Genomic DNA, 21,439 nt, shown 5'->3' with positions numbered 1-21,439 from the left:
ATTCACACCCCATAAAGCTTTCATCAGATCCAGCCGCCATCGCGCCAGCCGCTGCCGTGCTAGTCCGTCGCGCTCGTTGTTTGGTTCGTGTACTAGCTTCGGTTCGTTGAACCTCGGTGTCTCAACCGGTTATTCATTAACCGAGGTAAAATTAAATAATGTCGTGAATATTATTATTTACTTTGGTTGTTTAGACTCGTACTCGTATTGTTTGTAACCGGATCCTGTACGGTTCCGTTTTTGGTGATTACTCGTTTTTATATTCCGCTGCGTTTTTCTTATTTGTTATTAATTTGATTAATAATTATGAAACCAATAAAAACCGGGTTTAATCGTTAAACCGTTGACTGATCACCACTGGAACCCAACAATAAAAACAGGAAAACGGACGATAAACAGGGGACGCTCTGTCAAAATTTCGTTAACCCGTAGGGAAGTAACTCTCCATTTTAAACCATAATACTCAATAGAATTTTTATATTTTCATGAATCTTTTCACATTGAGGACAATGTGAGATTCAAGTGCGGGGAGGGGAATTACTTGACCAATTGTTTGTTCAATTAATTATAATAATTCTCTAAATCAACAAATGTTTTTGCAGCAAACAAAGATTATTTTAAAACCTAAAGAGAAAACCAAGAAAATTTTTTCGCAAATAACCAATCATTACTAAAAAGTGAAAAAGTAAATAGAACTTTTGTAATATTGAGAATAAATTTATGCAAAATATGGCGTTAATACCCAATTCTTCCGTTACGGTGAGATAAACCTCATGCCATATAAATACTTTTTTCGGAAGCTTTGAGTAAGTCATATGTTTCGTGTGATTTAGAACTTGTCACAGTTATTTATTTCAAGAACGCACGAAGCGTTGTATAAGGAAGAATGTAATATTGACACAATTCCATCAAACCCATTACCAAATTACAAAACCCAAAAACCTTAACCAAAAACCCTTCATTTTATCCATCTCACCGGTAAAATACAACACTGGTCTTTTACCGACAGACCCTAAAGAACTGGAAATGCATTATTTCGATTTCAATTTCTTTTGTTGCATACACTTCACAAAACCTAGGTTGTGTGACATTCATGATAAAACGAGGTACACTATATTCATTACGTAACAAGTAAACGATAAATCGGTTAATTCGTAGTGCTTAAACGAGTAACCGACCGATTCTAATTATGACCCGTATACATACTGAGGGGTCATATACGAGTTATATATATGTTATAGAGGCTAACATATTGGTATTTAGGCTCCAGTACGTTTAAAACTCTTTAAACGAAAAAGGTTTCGTTTATCGATACGCTATAAGCTTAAACGCAATCGTTAATATCAAAACAAGCATTGTAGCATCCGTTAAGCCGAAAAAGATTTATAAAACACTTATATGACATGTTCTAAGCAATCCGTGAAAATATTTTGGAATTTTACAACGAGTCAGTACGTTTTTCTTATTTTACAAAAATAAGCTGAAAAACACTCGTTTTTGCGCTATTTCTCACACCCGAATTAATTTTCTTGCGAAAAACCGGACCCGAACTAAATTTGAAATGGGCTTTTCATGTTTGGGCTTGTATGGATAGTTTAATGGGCCAAAACAGCCCATTATGTGGCTTCCAAGGTTCCGATCGGAACATTTACCAAACCATACATTCTTTTTTTTTACATAACTTCAACCTTAAGCTTTTTCATTCAATACAACATACAACATATTTTGAAGTCCAGCAGCTCTAACCTCTGTTCTCTCAACTCCCTTTCAAAAACCTTAAGGTAAGATCAAATTTTACAAAGATTTAACCAAGTTTGATTTATATAATTAACTTATAAACATGTTTTAGTTAGTTTTAAACATGTTTAACCATCCAAAAACCCTAAAAATCAAGTAAAATTATGTTTTGATGTTAAACATGTTTACAAACCAGGAACATATACTTTTTTGGTCAAAAACGCGGATTAGAACATGAATACAACTTTTTTTACGGTTAGAAAGTTCGGTTTGAACCCAAAACCGAAACCCTAATTATCAAGGCTGTTACATGGATGATTTATGCTTGGTTTGATGTTATATGATATGTAGATATACTGAGTTTGCAACCCGAGACCCGTAAAGTCGTTTAAGCTAGCAAAATTCATCGAAAACCGACAAGGTAAACCCGTAATACTCGTTTAGGGGCTGTTTAGTATTAGGTTGTGACGTGCTTGTTGTTAGCTTGTGAAAATTTGCAGGGACATTAGGGATCATATAAATGAGTCCCTGTTCAAATTTGGTAATTTTTCGATAAACGGAGAATATTTGGTGAATTTATTCCCGTTTATGAGCGTTTATTTGGGAAAAATAGCTAAACATATTGAAAAATTATGAAACTTGGTTTTGGAGTTTAATATGTGATGGTAAGATCACTGGTAAAGTTTGGGAATCATTGGAAATGCCTAAGTATGGTTTGTACGATCATGGCTTAACCGAATTTTAACAGCCGAAAAACGCACAAAAAGGCATTTTGTCAAAAGAGTTAGGTTCTGGAAATTTTGAAGGGGCTATGTAATGACATTGAGGCCATTGGTAAAAGTTATTGGATTTTTTGGAGGTCGTTTGATATAAACGGGCTATTTATTACACGATTATAACCTATTAAATGAATTTTTATAAATAAATAAATAATCATAAAATTTCTGAAAATATTTTTATAAAATTCTCCATGTCTTAATGTATTTTTACAAAAATTTTCATAATTTATATATAAGTACATATTTAGTTATGATTAATCAAAGATTTAAATTATAATTGTTTTAACGAAACCGGCAGTTTTGTGTTTAACGGACTGACTGGTATGTCAAAATGTCAAAAGTGGTCAAATATCATATTTTTGAATGATATTGATAAAAACGAACTTTTTACGAGAATTCCGGACAAATCGGGTGGATTGTGCGCGTTTTGTATAATCAAACCCTTGTGAAAACGGAAACGAACCCTGCGATCAAACCAGACACCGAAACTTTAAAATTCTTTCATAAATCAAATTATTTTATTAATCAATATATTTACTTAAGTTTTATGTGATCTTACCTAATCCCGAAACGTATAAACGATCAACTGAGCTAGGCTCGGAAAACGGTGAAACTGAGCCAAATCCAGTTTTAAACATTTCATAGTATACAACGTCACAATCTAAGACTATGGTCATGTTCTGGGCCTAACAGCTATACCCAGATTATCTATACAGCCCGACTTAGCTTGAACACTGTACTAGTAATAACGATACGATACCGTTTATAGGAATCAGGCTATAAACGAGACATCTGACTATTTGATACGTGATTTCTGTGCGAACTACGATAAGGTGAGTTTCACGATCCCCACTTTCTAAACTGTTTTACGAACTTTTGGGGTGAAAAGCATGTTTACATATACTGATATACTTGAAAACGTGTGATGATGTGGATTATCTAAGTACTAACACTTGACAAGTCCCCACAAACACAAGTGATTAACTTCGTACCGGTGGCGTGTGGATAGTACTATCGGTTTGACAAACCCAACTGTGACAGAGCCGGTGGGGTAAGCCGGAACATATGTAAAAACCAGTTGCACATTGTCATTATATATTTACATACTGCTATGTGGTGTTAGACATAGTACATACATGGGGGCAAATTGGCTGTTAAATGCCAACAGGAGTGCATGGGCAGGAGAGGCCATGCAGTATAGCTCGTTTCGGTTTCACTTGTGGCTTAGTATAATGCATCATACACAGACATTTATACATACACACTGTAAACTTTACGAACTTGTGAACTGATTTCATTGATACTCGTGAAACTTGAAACTCACCAACTAGACGTAGTTGACCCGTTTTAACATGCTTTTCAGGTAAAGCAAAAGTGGAATGATTTGCTTACATGCTTGGTGTTAGGAAGAAAGTTGAATAGCTGTGAATAGACGCAGATGTAATACTGTATAAGAAGCTCGTAAACCGGTTATGTGTTTTTCACATCTAGTTTGTAAACTTAGTACCAACCCATGTATTATGATGTAAATTAGTTATGAATTTCCTTATAAACAATGTTGTTGATACCAGTGTTATCTGTTACATTCCCGTATTACGCTTCCGCAACTACCTAGTCGGGGTGTGACAGGTTGCCTCTAGAACTTAGGGAGAGAATCTTTCTCTTTAGCAATAAGGTGAGGAAAAAGTGGCGCCAAGATGAACAAAGGCCACCATTCTGTGGAATTTCCAAAAACGCAATGAAGAGAAGAGCAAAAAGATATGAACGATGCTTAGGTTGCGGAAACTGGTCCCACGAAGGAAGATGTAGAAAAAGTGAAACTCAGTCTCAGCATGAATATACCGAACTAATGAGGGTGGGGGCTATTAGGCTCAAAGCCAAACGATCCATTAGAGTTGGAAGTTATATTCAGAACAGGATTGAGGAAGAATTGATCAACATCCTCGATAAAACTGGTCTTGACGATCTGACCTTAAAAGAGTCATTAGGTATGTAAAAAAAACAAACTCGGAGAAAAGGAGCTAACCATTAAAGACATCTCAAGACTCCCGACAATCAGTAGAAGTTGTATTTACCATCCTCATTAACTTAAACCCTTGAACCACCACAAAATACTAAATCCCTACTCACACAAAACCAACCCCTTTTACCTTCTATTCTATACAACCCTTCAAAAAGGTGGAGATTTGAATTTGTTACAAGCTTATTTATCACAGGTTGCATTTTGACTAAGAGTGTTCACATACATACATCACAGGTATGATCAAATAAAAAGTTAACTAAGTATTTACATTTTATAAAAAGTTCAAAATTAACCCCAAAATGATTAAAAACCTCCGATTAAAGCAAAACAACGATTTATTATTAGAAACCTTTGTGTCCACGGATCGATACTTGGTTCTTACCAATACTATTCTACATATACGATAGGTACACTTGCCTATTTTGTGTGTGTTTAGTCTTTGTAGAAATCACTTTTATAAATTTAAAACACGATCTTGTGCAAAAGCAACTCATTCCATCCTTTTATATTTTATAGCACACGCACGCAGCACATCAGTGTCGCTAACGTAATTCTATTAGCGATTTTATCCAAATTATGGCTTTTATTTATTGTTTCGTATACTAGTTTTGTGGACCTTTCTTACTATATATCTACATGTTCAAACTTATGAATTGCTCATCAACCTTTGTGTTGACATACTTTATTTTATGAAATGTTACAAGTTTACATCTCGGTTGATTTGATGCTTGTGGTGAAAACGAATGTCAAGGACCTTTAAGTTATTAGCAAAAAATGAACAATATTTGAATTGCTAAATTTTGTTATATTTTGTTGTATTTGACTTATGAATATTTGGTTATGTTACATTTTCGATGTTGTGAAATGAAATGAGTTTGTTAAATATTGTCGCTTTAAATAGTGTCATGCGCTTATGGGCAATCGTTGCACCCCGACGTGTTCCTCCGCCTTTGGTCGGGGTGTGACAGTGGCCACATACCCAATACCATAGAACTATTAAATATGATTTGGAAACTAAAAGTAAGTAAGGACTAAACAAAATTAATAAGCATAAACAAAATTAAAGCATTAATTAAAGTGTTTATCAAGGACTATAATATTCATCCATGAAGCCTTGCCTAGCAATACACCTAAATCGAAATGGCCGAAAAAGGGAAAGGCAAGAAAAAAATGGGAGTATGTTTTAAACAAGTTATAATATCAAGCTTTAAGTAACAAGAATTAGTTATAAACAAGGTTAGCATTAGTTTGACCTTGAGTAGTCAAACTAACAAGAGATTGAAGATGAACACTTGGATCTTAGAGAGAGTTTGGAGAAGAAAGAGCAACCATAATGGGTGAATTGGCCTTGTTTAAACAGGGAAAGAGTAAAGGGTTAGTCATAAGGTTGCTTTTAAGTTTTACATGCATTTGGTTATGTTTAAAAGGTCAAACAATGCACAAAACAACAAAATAAACGAGCTGGGATCTGCAGGTGAGGCTAGGAGGCACGCGACGAACATGAAAGAGATAGTGGCACGGCGCGGCGCCCCTGGGGGGGGGGGGTTCCAGGTTTGGTTGTTTGACACATTTAGTCCCTTAAGTTGTTTTAAGTTTTATTAGTCATAAAGAGATGTTTTAACGTACCGAAAAAAGTGTTTTCTTGACCCGACATTTGTGAAACATAAACCCAAAATTTTATTATTTATAACGACGGATCCGAAATATTAAAATGAGTCGGGTTTTTTATACAAATACAAAATAAACCGAAATGACGAATGTTACAAAGTATGCCTTAACCGGAAACAAAGTACACTCGTCTAGGCAACTCTATTGTTTTTATAGTACCATTTAACCCTATTTGTGGGATGTCAATCTAGAAAGTGTCAGTCTGGGAAACTGGGTATGACCTTAAACCTTACCTGTATTAATGGAGATAATTCACATACCTATCATGGAGGTTAATGTTTACTTTAGAGTTCGCTTGAGGGCAAGCAAAAGATAAGTGTGGGGATATGATGGTTGGTTAATTTGTATATAATTAAGTTCGTTTAATTATTAGTTTTAACTGTTTATTGTGGGAACTTCGATACTTCATACGTGTTTATTGTATTTCAGGTCATAGACGTTAAAGTACCTAATTTTGACCTGTACGAGCACGAGATGAAGACCCTGGATGATGTGTGATAGTGTATGATCAAAATCAGAGGATCTGGGTAAAAGTTGGTTTAACATATCATTTGTTGAAATCAGAGTATCTTATGCTATGTAGAGAAGCAACGCACATCAGGAAGTTTTAAAATATTTTTTTGTTGAATTGGAGTATCATACTCTAAAGTTAGAGTACCATTTGTTGAGCCAGAGTACCATTTGTTGAGCCTGGAGTACCATATGCTGGACCAAATTAAACTACGGAGTCGCTAACTTTAAAACCTATATAAGGTTAAAATTAGGGTTTGGAAAATAATGACTTCCAGGTTTACAGAGCTACAAGAGGGCAATTCCATCACTCCGAATCATATCGAGATCATATCCATGTTCACTATCATCATAATTGAAGATTCCATGATGTCGATGCTCGACTAATCTCTTTGAGTCATATCCGGGATGTAGAGTTTGTATCATTTTCAGTTTTCTCATGTATTAAAGAACAATACTCCGTAACTGTTATTTGATTAATCTATGAGTATTAATGTTTAATATTACTGTGCATTCGGTCGGTTTAGGTTTACGTTGATCAGAATGATTAGTTTGTCGGTTGCTATAATAATTGCTCATGGGACTGTTTTGACTAGTTGAATTCAATAAAGCATGCAATTGCCCTTAGTTAAGTCACACTGGTAGGGATTGTTTGATAACCAGTGGCGTGTGTTAGCGATTGTTGGTGCCTAAGGTTTAGCTTGTTAGTGTTAGGTTGCATGAGATTACTGTTTGTGTGCATTCTTGAACCCCGGGTGTGATTTGTCTTTGTTAATTGCTTGAATTTGTGAAATTGTTTAAGCAGTACTAAAACCAAATTATTTGTTTGTGTGATCAGCAATAAAATCATTACTTCATAATATTTGAAATTAGTTACACGATTAACATTAACCACATACTCCTTGTGTTCGACACCCTACTTACCCTAGCTTGCTAAGGTGATTAGGAACATATATTAATTGTTTTTTTACTAGATAACGACGGTCTAGCATCAGCATCCATATGATTCTGCCTAGGATCAGCAACAAACTGGCTCAAAATACTAACCGAATAAGCGATATATGCCCTCGTTATCTGAAGGTAAAGAAGACGGCCAACTAACCGACGATACATATTGGAATCTACCTCCGGTTCCTATTCTGTTTTGTTTAGTTTGAGGTTTTGTTCCATTGGAAACATACTTGGTCGACAATATTGCATCCCACAGTCTTTTAGTATGTCCAAAGTGTACTTCCTTTGACTAAGAACCAAACCTTCTGTTGTACGGGCCGCCTCAATACCCAAAATATATTTTAGCCCCTCAAGATCTTTAATGCTGAACCGTTTATCAAGATATGTTTTTGTTTCTTGTATCATTGAAGTATTATTTCCAACAATGATAACATCATTAACGTATATGAGCGCAACGACAAAAACATCACCTTTTTTGTATAAAAAAAGAGAATGGTCGGCATGAGATTCCTTGAAACCAAGAGATAATAAGGCTTCGGTAAATTTTTGATACCAACTTTGAGAGACCTGTTTCAGGCCATATAAGGATTTTCTCTGTCTGCATACCTTGTTTCCTCCCCTCTCAAAGCCTTGAGGAACTTTCATATAGATCTCCTCGTCAATCCCTATGCAAAAAGGCATTGTTAACATCTAATTGGTGAATAATCCAAATATTTTTAACCGCCGCAGCCAACAAGGTTCGTACCGTGACCAATTTGGCAACAGGGGAAAACGTGTCATGAAAGTCAACTCCTTCCATCTAAGTGAAACCCTTTGCCACAAGTCTTGCCTTGTACCTTTCGATTTCATTGTTCGGGTTATATTTTATCTTATAGGCCCACTTGGAGTCTATTGCTCTTTTCCCCTTTGGTAGTTCTTCAAGAGTCCATGTTCCGTTTTCTTCAAGTGCCTTTATTTCTCGTTTCATCACCTCTCTCCATTTCTCATTATGTGTTGCCTGTTTAAAATGTAATGGCTCATCATTCGAGGTGATAGCAGCTAAAAAGGCGTTGTGAGTATTGGAGAATTTTTCTTAAGAAATAAAGTTAGCTAAGGGATATAACCTCGAGGGTTCTTGACTTGTAGTAGGCAGTGCATGATCTATATATGGTGGCAACTTAACAATGTAATCATTGAGGCGTTGTGGTCTGGAACAAATTCTCTTTTCTTGGACTGATTCTTCATTTTCAGTTTGTGGTGAATTGTTCAAAGGAGGTTCACTGATGGGATTGTTTTCTTGTTGGGCATGCGGCCCACTAGCAGAATTTGGTTCTTGGTCCATAACCATGGTGGTCTGAGCTGGGCTAGTTTCATGTTCGGTTAGAGTTGTCTCTTGGTCTTGAACCATAGGTGTCTGAACTGGGCCAGATTCATTTTCATCTTCTGGTCCATTTAAGGAGATTTCTTTATATTGGGCTTGAAGCTCAATATTTGAGTCTTGTTCATTATTAGTACTAATGTGATCAACATTCACTGTTAAGTTTCTTTGATCATTTTGTAATACATCATCATACCTAAATATATTTTTATCCTCATTATCACTAAAAGTGTCTAACGGTGGCATAGGGAAAAACATTTTCAACAAATCTTACGTCTCTTGACACAATTATCTTGTTGCATTTTGGGTCATATATTTTGTACCTTTTTGTTCCCGGTGGGTAACCCAAAAATATGTCGGGGCTCCCCCTTTCTTAAAATTTATCCCCTCCCGTTTCATTGTTATGGTAATAGGCAAGGCATCCGAAAACTTTCAGGCCTTCATAATTTGGTTTTGTGTCATAAATTATCTCGTATGGTGTTTTATCTCCTATGACATCGGATGGAAGGCGATTTATTGATGGCCGTCGTTTGAGTCATGCAAAAACCTAATTAACCTAAGTAGCTAGAATAAGTAAGGTATCGTATCCACCAGGAGTATGTGGTCAATGCAAATTGTGTAACAAGTTCAATATTATGAAGTAATAAAGTGTAGTGCTGATCACACAAGCAAATAAGAATGAGTTTTAATACTGATTAAACAACTTCACAAATTCAAACAATTAACAAAAGCAAATCACACCCGGGGTTCAAGAATGCACACAAACAGTAATCTCACGCAACCTAATAGATTAACTATTACTGATTAACACAGACTGATTAACGAGCTAAACCTCAGGCATCAACAATCGCTAACACACGGCACTGGTTATCAAACAGTCCCTGCCAGTGTGACTCAACTAAGGGCAATTGTATGCTTCTTTGTATTCAACTAATCAAAACAAACCTATGAGCAATTATTATAGCAACCGACAAACTAATCGTTCTGATCAACGTAATCCTAAACCGACTGAACGCACAACAATACTAAACATCAGTACTCATAGATTAATCATCAATAGTTAAAAAGTATGTGTTCTTAATACATGAGAAAACTGAAAGTAATACAAACTTTACATCCCGGATATGATTCGAGAAGATGTTGATCAGTTAATAGTGTTTTGTTTGTGGTTTGGTACTTGACTTCTAAAATTTCTTTAGAGAGTGGAATTGTTAGGGAAGATGCAATCATTATTACTAGTAACAAGAGCATTATAGGGATATAGATGTATGCGAGCGTAAAGAAGTTGAAAAGGGAGTTGCCAGCCATAGAAACACTGGAACCCGTACTGTGGATAACACCATTATATATATATATATATATATATATATATAAAAATATCAACAATCATGGTGACAACGAGTATGGACAAACCTATGACATTCGCAGCGAGTGTCCTGTTGTCCATGGCTGCCAAAGAAGGCATGAAGTTAGCCATCATTATGCACATGAAAGCCAAACTTAGTGGTTTGGATGCTTTGTCGGTTATTGGCGGAGTAGCATAAATTTCCATTGGCAGTTTCATGGCGACTGTTATCACTGCAATATATGCAGCATTGAGAGAAAAATATTTACACGGAAACCAAAATTTTTTGTTTCGGAAACCATGCAATAAATCCGCGAACATGGCAAAGTCACAAAGGAATGATGCTATTGTGATGTAGATCCCAATCCACACCGTAGGTTGGTACTTTATATCTTCTAAAGTAGTCATGTTTGGATTTTTTTTTTATTGCTGCAATGTGTTTAGCTTTGATGCCAATGATTTAAAAAATTCGGAGAAGGTAAACATATACTTTTTATAACAGTCATATTTTTATCAGAAATTGCCAAGAAAGAGATCAGAAATTGCCAAGAAGTTGCAGAGTGCAGAATCAATGAAAGTGATCAATGGAAAATAGTCATAGAAATGTTAGGCTTATACTTTTGACCCGTTCAATGACTTGGACTTGTACCGTAATGATGACCATTAATATTTGTATTACCAAGAAAATATAAATAAACACTTGATTGAGATTTTTTAAAGTTATATATAAGTAACTGAGCAACTAAAATTTGTTACATAGTTAGTTGCAGTGAAAATATAAGCATATATTCTAAAGTTGCATTTTATGAGTAAAAGATGTATGGGCTGAAAATAACTTGGAACAAAGTGGCCCTAGTGGCAAGCCAAGCCCACGTGAGGGGTTCTAAAGAAAAGGCAGGTCACGTAATCGACCGGGGGAGGGTTTTGCAGGAAGCAGCTGAGAGCAGCTTGCTGCTGTGCATGCAAATCAAGGAGGAATAATGATAATGAGGCGACGCTAATTTCAGTGTAACTTTCTCCGGATAAACGGTTCGTTAAGTTAAACAGTAAACTTTGGTTGATTTATGTTTTGGGTTTGTTCTTTATGGTGGAACAACTTGTGTTTGGTTGATTCAAACAAATCATTTGTGTTATTCGGTTTTTTAAATTCGAGAGTGGTATGGTAACTGAGGGAGTATTTAGCATTTATAATTGGGTAATTGGATTGTCGAGTTACTATTATAAACATGCATTTAATTATCACTTCAACTAAAAAATTCCATGACCATGTTTATGTGGTATTAATCAAACAAGTTTTGTGTGAAACCGATTACCTTAAATCCCGAGGAGGTTGCGTTTTCTTTAAATTTAATTTTAATCTATAATCAAAGTCGTTTTTTATGACATTGCATGTCCATCCTAGTTTAATTAGTTATATAATTCTGGTGTAAATAGTCAAACGAAAAGGTATAATACTGACCAAATGCTCCTCGTGGATAAGATACCCTACTTACGCCAGCTTCTACTTTAGTTATGTTTTTGCATTACTATAACGAGAGTCGTCAAAACGACGTTGTTTCTGGGGAGTTAGTGCGCTTACTATTATATTGTTTGTATGATATTTCTTTTTTATTTTTGCTTTAAGTTCTAAAATTACAAAAAAAAATTTGTTTATTCATTTTATTTGTTCGCTTTTACCTTGGGTATTCTGGTTTTGTCTGTGCATATATAAGAATCTCAAGTTGAAGATCTTACAATGGAAAGAGTTTATTTAGCATGCTGAGTTTGCGGAATTCCGTTACACACGAGTGATGAGTTCCCAGAAAATCGGAAATTTTGTCAGAAATCATTGAGGAGAGTATCGAAAATCATGTGAGAAAGCATTATGGAGGAAGTCTCTTTCTGGTTACAGCATAGACCCGAAAGTGGTAATTCTTTTTAGTTATAGTTTTGTCTCTGTAATTTTGTTCTGTTGTTATGGGGAATATGGGCTTTGGCCCTTTTATAGTTTAAGAAATTGTTGTTTCAAAAAATTGATTCATGTGGTGATTTTGAAGGGAAAATTTCTAAAATGACTCTTTTTGAAAAGAGAAAATCTCATTTTGTCCCCTTTTTCTTAAGTTTTCATAAATATCCATATAAACTTTTTGGCTCTCGCAAGTTTTAAACTAAATCCGTCAACACCGACGAGTTTTGTGAGCCAATCAAAACGAGCCATGTGTTCACAAATTCGTCGACGCCGGCAAGTTTTGAACCAAATTTGTCGACGCCAACAAGTTTTGAACCAAATCCGTCGACGCCGGCATATTTTAAAAACTATCAACGCCAAAACATGTCGGCGTCAACAAATGTTGGTTCAAACTCTGTTGGGACGACATGTTTTGGACACGTGCAGGTTTTTATTGTCTCACAAACTCGTCAACACAAATACCAAATTGTCGGAGTCGACGAGTTTTGATGGAGATTATTTGGGAATCTTCGAACAAGGATGGACATATTCGATTTTTCTATCTTTAAAATTGACATTTTGGGAATTTTCTATTTTCTCAAACTACCGGATTCACTATTGCACTGTACACGCTAGAGCAACAACTATAAAAAAGGAAGAAGAAAAAAAGAGAAAGTACATCTTGACATGATCCTTCTGTTTGAGATTGTTACATATAGGTTCGTTATCTTCTCTCAGAATATTAATGTTTAAAAAACTAATCCAAATTAATTAACAATTCAAAAAATTAAACTCAAATTTGTTCTAATGTGATTTAAAATGTTAAAAGTTTGCTATGTTACTTATTATATATCTTTTGAAAAGTGTCCATTCTGTATCAATATAATAAATATCCCCGGTACAAACATTGATGAAGGTCGAACTACTTTTTAAAGTGTTGCGATAGATCTGTGTCGGTGTTGACCAATTCCTTAACCCATGCTGGCCATACTACAAAAAAACTACGAGAAAATCTCAATACTCCAAGTTAAATGCATACCATTAATTATCACATATTTAAATTAAAATAGATCAAATAAACTATTTATAGCCTTTGGTCTTAGAACAAACCAAAATAAGAAGCATAGTTATTAATGAAATGAAGTGGACATGAGAGATGAATTATCTAAACTATCCATCAAAATCATAGAGATTAATGAAATGAAGTGGACATTATAGTAGAAGGATTAATGGTCATGAGAAGGGGCGGGGCAGGAAGAATTAAAGTTGATGTGGTGTTTCTTGTACTTGTAAGAACACCACCCTATATGATTAGAGCCGACTCTGAGGGGTGCGGGAGGGCGATGACCCCTACCCAATCACCCTGGTAGAATGGAATTTTCTTTAATTTATATTTAAACTTATTTATATAAAAACTTTTTAGCACAATCAAAAGTATAACCAAATAAGTCCATTTAAAAATTTAATTGCTTAAACCCAATAAAGTAGATAATTTTACTTAATGCCAGTTTTTTTCTCGCCTTCAGCCTAAAAATCTTTAACGATTCCCAGAAAACGGACAAACGTTCATGTATACGATCTTGTACCCGACGGAACCACTCCGTCAGCTTTGGTACGATGGTACCGACTGGTTGAGTGACATGTGTTCCGTACCCCATAAGAGTTGAATATCTCATCCATCCATTATAATCATAGACATGATTCAAGAGCTAAACAATGTTAAATTGTTTTTTTTTCATATATATACAATAAAGAAGAAAATCAAATAAAAACACATATAAATAAGTCAAAAGCATGAGTACGTAGTGCATATAACAAACCTTATAAATACAAGGTGAATTAATAAATTTAGACGCATATACGTAATTTTGCTGTAATCTGATATTAGACTTAACTTCGAATAACACCATTTTTCCCAAAACAGAAATATATTCATGTGGGTTTTAAATTAAACTATATACAGCCGAGAGGATAAAAAGACAAAAAAAATAATAATTAAATGATTCGTTAACCAAGCTAATTAAAAGCCTGTTTTAAAAAATTGCTACAAAATAGTTAATTACTATATGTATCTCTCCGATTATTTACATAATAATAATAATTTTAGAAAGAGAGGGGAAAAAAACTATAAACAAGTTGATTTACAACACTTTTTTTTCTCCTATATTTATTTCATAAATTACTGTAAAACTTTTAAGTTATTTGAACTACTATATATCATGCTAAATTATATTATCCTATTCTATGCAAGCGTTATGTGCGTACATTCTACAACAAAAATGAAGTATAATTGTGCAAAGCAAAATTTCAAAATTGTGCAAAATTGGTCGACAATAAATATCTGAATATTTAATAAAGTTTATCCAGCTTTTGTTATTTGACTTAATCAACAGCAATTAAATTTCGATAATAACTTCCCAACTAACGCTTCAACGCTTTCCATGTTCATGCAACATTAATGGGTTAGCGAGTACTTGTGAGTTCTAGTCTAAAGTTGCAAGTTGCTTGGAATACATGTGTGTATAAATGCCGATCGATGTGTTGGAAGAAGAACGCACACATCAAGGGAAAGTGTAAGTAGAAAAATGGGGTTCTCTCAAAAATGGGGTTGGGTGATATTGTTAGGGCTTACCATTGTCTTCCACTTGAGTGCATTGGCTCTTGGGGATGGCAATATTGAAACAACACGATGGGGTAATGATGATTGCCGCTTTGGTGGTAGGAGAGGTTGTGGTGGTGGCCGCCAGGGAGGTTTTGGACGTGGTGGAGGAGGTGGGTTTGGTGGGGGTGGAGGACGTGGTGGTGGTTTAGGAGGTGGGAGAGGTCGTGGGGGTGGATTTGGAGCGGGGGGAGGAGTAGGTGGTGGAGCTGGAGGTGGTGGAGGACTTGGTGGTAGTGGTGGGGGAAGTCGTGGTGGAGGGTTTGGAGCTGGCGGAGGAGTAGGTGGTGGAGCCGGAGGAGGTGGAGGACTTGGTGGTGGAGGAGGGCTTGGAGGTGGAAGTGTTCATGGTGGTGGGCTTGGAGCTGGTGGAGGGGTTGGTAGTGGAGTTGGGGGTGGTGGAGGACTTGGTGGTGGTGGTGGAGCCGGAGGTGGAGGAGGAGGAGGCGTTGGAGGTGGGTCTGGTCATGGTGGTGGGTTCGGTGCTGGGGGAGGAGTAGGTGGTGGAGCAGGAGGCATTGGGGTTGGTGGCGGAGGAGGTGGAGGTGGTGGTGGTGGAGGCGGTGGTGGTGGTGTTGGAGGTGGCTCAGGTCATGGAGGCGGTTTTGGAGCAGGGGGAGGCGTGGGTGGTGGTGCTGGAGGTGTTGGTGCAGGCGGAGGCGGAGGAGGTGGAGGTGGTGGAGGTGGTGGTGGTGTTGGAGGTGGTTCGGGTCATAGGGGTGGTTTTGGAGCAGGGGGAGGAATAGGTGGTGGTGCTGGAGGTGCCGGTGGAGGTGGAGGAGGAGGTGGAGGTATTGGAGGGGGTTCAGGTCATGGGGGTGGCTTTGGGGCTGGTGGAGGTGCAGGTAGTGGTGTTGGCGGAGGAGCTGGTGGTGGTTTAGGTGGAGGATCAGGACAAGGTGGTGGTGGGAGAGGGGGAGGATTCGGGGTTGGAATAGGGATTGGTATAGGTGTGGGAGTGGGCGCTGGCGCCGGTAAAGGAACTGGAACTGGGTCGGGCAGCGGCGGTGGAAATTGAACTATTGACACAAAACAAAAGGTTTTATACATGTAACATTTACTTAAAGTTTGTAATTGGCTTACTAAAACTCAATAATAATATTATATTAAGTTTATTATCATGCATAACTATTTATATACTTCTATTTACGATTATGTGTTTACATTACACGCATGCATGTATGTTATCGCCTAAGATCTTCGATAAATCTATATCCTCTTGTACTTTTTTTTTATTTTTGTTTCTTTGGGAAAAATATCCTCTTGGATTCATTTTCCGTACAGTCCAACCTTTAATTCTTACAAGCTAGTATAGTAAATGTGATTTCGTTTCACATGTAGACGTGAGCATAATTTGTTGAAGTGGTTATCTGACATAGAAAGAAAGTGATAAAAGCTTCTTTTTTATTCCCAAAATATCACATAAGAGTCGATCATTCAAGTTACTCGTCTCATAATATAATTTACAAGTTATTCGTCTCATAATATAATTTAGTATGTCATGTATTGAAAAAGTTCTATCTATTTTTTTTCTAATTTTCAGGCACTAATCATGACTGCTCCCGTTGCTTTAGTATAACAAGAGATAGACACCTGTCTTAAAGTCACCCCTCGACACTTAAGCTTGTTTTCTTTTCTTTACAAGACTATAAGAGATAGAAGGCTCCAGTCCTTGCCAATTGATAGATATGCTTGAAGTCCCAAAACTTTTTAGAACTCTCTCTTTCTGTAAACCGGTGACTTGCGAGAAGCGTCTCCCCCTTTCCAAAAATTGAATAAATCCTTTTATACTGTTATTCTATGCTCGGTCAACTCTCTAAAATTTGTGGAACCGATGCCACTAAAGATATTTTACGGTTTTATATTGCTAAGACATATTATAGTGCTTATTATTAATGTTTTACAAGTTACATTGACATTATACCGTCATTGTTAACTTATTTAAGTTTATAAGTAAATAAGTAATCTTAAATCCTAGATTATGCACTAATCCCCTAGTTAATGACTTGAGATATATAAAACTATAAATAACCTTAATTACAAGATAATATCGTACAAGTATGAAGTATGCAGACATGCTAATTTGCATGCAGTGGGCAATGCATAACCCACGTTTACGTGTTATGGGCGCGCACATGCATGTGTAGTTATGATTCAAATATGATATTTTCAGTTATATATATATATATATATATAATATTTTATTGTTTTAAGTGCATATATATGATTTTTCTTTAAAATAATTCTCAGTTTAAATTTCTTTAAGTATGTCCTTTTTAATGTACTATATTAGAAAGTCTATGTTTCTCAACAGAGACCTAAGTTTAAACCACATTGACAACACTTTAGAGAAGACATGAGTGACTCAATGAGTCAATGAATGAAGACTTAGATTTTGTGACCCTGAAAGCGTCTGTGTTTACCTGTGAGGTTTTTCAGAACTAGAAATAACTTGAAGACGTTTAAGGGCTTCATACAACATGTTGGACTAGCTAGCGATGACCTTTTGCATTGTGTCACCACGCACCACGTATTTAGACAATTATGTATTAGTTAGCAATTATTATATTTTACCATAGATCAAGTCATCTAACCGACCACATTAAATATGTTTTTATCCATCTTTTTCACCCGGTGTATATATTTCAATTCAACCCAACCCAACCCAACCCAACCCAACCCAACCCATCCTCTCAGTCAAAACCACACCTTTCTGGTTGACCAATAACACCGGTGAACGATGCCATCACCGATCGATCAATTTAACCCTCAGATTGACAACCACATAACAATCTACCTATGGCTCACCGTTTCATTCACCCAAATGATAATAATTATATTACTCGCATTCAAAACTCCGTTCTGTAATCCTCTGGTTGCCAAATTAGATGAATTTAAAAGAGGCAAAGCTCAATTGGTTATTAAATCAGTCGGTGGTACCGTGTTCGTGTTCTTGATGTACAATATTTACAGCTTATCGTTAATCCGGCGTCGTTCTGATCCCGTCAATCCCCCCAGTGACGTCATTGTAGCTTATCGTGTATTCGAAACTTATCTTATGGGTAATTTAATTTCCTTATTTTTCTATAATTTATTATTCTGATCAATTGCTTTTGTTATAATGTTCTGAAATTGATGTGTAATTTGTTGGTTTTAGTATAATATTGGATGCAATTTGAATTAATAATGAATTCTAGGGTTTGCTACAAAGTTCATGTTAGAGCATATATTATAAGTAGTATCTCTTTTTCTATTGTTTTAATTGTAATCACATTTCATTTGATAACGTTATTGGGCGTTCTGCGTAAAGCCACTTGACTACCAGCTTTTATAGACTGGGAGATATCAGAAGTGAGAATGCTGACATGAGTAACGATAAATCCCGTGAAAATGACGATTGTCTGCCGGTGAAAGGTTTTCTACTTTTCGTGTTCGGTCAATCTACGCAGAGTGAATCGGCCCCTATGGAACCCCCGAAAGGATATCAAACTAAAGATATTAAGCATGATATCGTTTCATTCATGTCGTATGCCTTTTGTATACGGATTTGACCTTTTCAAAATAAATTTTGCAATCAAATTCGAATTATAAGATCTAGAGTTTATATGTTCAATAAATCTTCAATGAGGGCTTAATCCATTTGAATATGTTGATTATATGATATAATTTGTAACGTATAGTTATCTTATGCAGGCTTTTCGCTTATCTTCTTGCTCGCCATAAACGCTCTACACCAATACATCAAAGAGGTTATCATGATTACAGAGACCATACGCGCTACAAAGAAGCAAAACCGAGCCTATGGAAACTGTATGAAAAGGAGTGCGCATGAGGCTGATATCATAAGACAAGATATATCTAAGTTGCAAACAGAGATCACACATTTGGAATCTGAATATAGCGAGAAGGATCAAACAGTAAAGTCGTTAAGGGACGATGCTAGCGAGGTTAAACGTATATTAGAAAGTGGATTTGAAGAGTATGATCAATTGCTAGCGTACAATAAGGATCTTCAGGAACAACTTCAAAGTGTAAATGAAAGATTGGCTCAATCGAGTAGTACAAAGTCGGTCTTTTTTAGTTGGGATAGATGGGGTTTGTAACGTTTTGTGTAAGTAGTTACAGTGTTGTTAGTTGTATAAGGTATGTTTTATAATCAATCGTGAAATTATTGTTTGTTATTTTTATGTTCGTAAGATGGTCTCGTACATATTTTACGTACGTTGTTGCATGACGAGAACTTTGTAGCATAAGGGGCGGGCCAACCTTTTTTTAGAATCTAAAGCGAACTCTAAAAGTGACGTGTTTTTAGTAAACACCGAACTGATTTTTTGTTTTGACAGATTATAATATGGAAATTTAAGATTTTTCTAAATGATACTTGGTTATGACTGATCGGCTAGATCACGCACCAATCAGAAGGCATTACATGATGATGCACAAGATACATATATGATATAACTAGCCTCAGAAAACTTGAAGGTTGGTCGGGACTGTCGGGACACGTGTAAGAACGGGTTTCTGGTCAAAACTAGGTTGATTTTTAATTGCTAAATAAATCATTTCAAAACCTGCTATTTCAAATGGAAACACTATCAGGTTTAATCTGAAGACTACTATAAAGATCATAAACAGCAGCATTAAAACAGCAAATACAAATTAAGATAAAAAAACAGCAGCATCAAAAAGGGGTCACAGTTCCGTGAACCGGAAATTCTTACTTCCTGCAAGCTTCTTGCCCTTTCTCTTGCTATACATAGGAGAAGTTTTCATATTTACAAGTAACATATATAGGGGCTGCAAGTAATCAAATCTGGTCCTTGAAGACAATGTAATTGGATTTACAAACTAAGACTAAAGAAATACAAGTTAAGTTATGATGCAAGTTTGAAGACATGGGGTACCCTGTATATGCTTGTGTATTAATTGGATTCAGACTGTTTGAGATACGGCTAACTGGTTAAGTGATTGTTTGACAATTTTGTGCTGAATCAATAAGAGGTCTGACTGGTTAAGAGTTAGTCAGTGAACCAACCACACTCTACCTTTAACCGATTCAAATGTAGCATCTTAATGATTAAGAGGTGACCAAAAAGCCCGTAAATGCAAATATTAAGTTTTGAACTCAGTATGGGTCTACATAAAGTCATAAACTTTAATGGGCCATATAAGATTTGTTGTTCCAGCAAGACTTTAAAGAGACCACAAGAATTAAAGGGCTAGCAAGACCCAGAAGGTTAAACAGATTAAATCAGCCTCCATATTTATGAGACCACTACTATTGAATTCAGTTTTATGTTCATTTGATAAAAAAAAAATTTGTTAAAACAGCTATAGCAGACATACATATATGTTGATTGAGAGTTATGGTAGAAATCTCTATTTACATGAAAATCCAAGTTGAAACTGGAACCCTTTTTCCACAGCCGTCTCCAAGGTTAAACACCTCGGCCGAGTCGAAATAAAAAGGCATGTAGGTCCAAACGAGTAAAGTAATAAAACATAACAATATAAGTCTAATTTAACAATTATAAATTAGAGTTATTAATTGGTAATATTGAAGGAAAAAAACAGCATACCTTGGTCTTTGGTTGCTGGTTTGGTCAACGCCGGTGGAGCCTGGTTTTCAACGGTGAACCAGTGGTGGTGGTCGGCTGGGCTAGTCTCTGTTCAGGTTCTACCGCCGTTCGGAAAGAAGGAATGAGCGGAGTAGGAATTTCAATTGAACGCTATTTCTATCTTTTTTATATGATTTTATATTAGTTTGGGCTCAATTATGTACTATCCTATTCTATGCTAGCGTTATGTACGGTATATTACAACAAATTTATGTATATATATTGAAATAAATGCTTGAATTTTTAATAAAATTTATCCAGCATTTTTTATTTGACTTGATAGCAAATAAATTTGATAATAACTTCTCAGCTAACGCTTCAATGCTTTCCATGCTCATGCAACATTAATGGGTTAGCGATTACTTGTGAGTTCTAGTCTAAAGTTGCAAGTTGCTTTGAGTGCATGTGTGTATAAATGCCGATCGATGTGTTGGAAGAAAAACGCACACATCAAGGGAAAGTGTGAGTGGAAATTAAATGGGTTTCTCTCAAAAATGGGGTTGGGTGATATTGTTAGGGCTTACCATTGTCTTCCACTTGAGTGCATTGGCTCTTCGGAATGGCAATAGTGAAACAACTCGGTTGGGTGATGATGATTGCCGCTTTGGTGCTAGGAGAGGTTGTGGTAATGGCCTCCGGAGAGGTTCCAGGCGTGGTGGAGGCGGGTTTGGAGGACGTGGTGGTGGTTTAGGAGGTGGGAGAGGTCGTGGAGGTGGACTTGGAGTTGGTGGTAGAGGAGGCGGAGGTGGGACCGGTCATGGTGGTGGATTTGGAGCTGGTGGAGGAGTCGGAGATCGTGGTGGTGGAGGAGGAGGTGGCGTTGGAGGTGGGTCGGGTCATGGTCGTGGGTTTGGAGCTGGTGGTG

General features: G+C 36.4%; 2 protein-coding genes across 2 annotated transcripts; both read left to right on the top strand.

Annotated features, from left to right (window-relative positions):
* The first annotated feature begins 14,761 nt into the window (after positions 1-14,761).
* Positions 14,762-15,974, top strand: LOC143586399 (uncharacterized). The gene has a single exon (XM_077067960.1). The coding sequence runs from the start codon at positions 14,883-14,885 to the stop codon at positions 15,972-15,974; it is 1,092 nt and encodes a 363-aa protein (XP_076924075.1). The 5' UTR covers positions 14,762-14,882.
* Positions 15,975-17,638: 1,664 nt separating this feature from the next.
* On the top strand, positions 17,639-19,122 carry LOC143585488 (uncharacterized). Its single transcript, XM_077067269.1, has 2 exons — positions 17,639-18,018; positions 18,650-19,122. The coding sequence occupies exons 1-2, from the start codon at positions 17,697-17,699 to the stop codon at positions 19,057-19,059; spliced, it is 732 nt and encodes a 243-aa protein (XP_076923384.1). The 5' UTR covers positions 17,639-17,696; the 3' UTR covers positions 19,060-19,122.
* The last annotated feature ends 2,317 nt before the right edge of the window (positions 19,123-21,439 follow it).

This window comes from Bidens hawaiensis, unplaced genomic scaffold, assembly GCF_021521415.1.
Source record: "Bidens hawaiensis isolate Kalapana, Puna unplaced genomic scaffold, B.hawaiensis_p1.1 tig00001575_1, whole genome shotgun sequence".
NCBI lineage: Eukaryota > Viridiplantae > Streptophyta > Magnoliopsida > Asterales > Asteraceae > Bidens > Bidens hawaiensis.
This window is presented reverse-complemented; position numbering and strand designations above follow the sequence as displayed.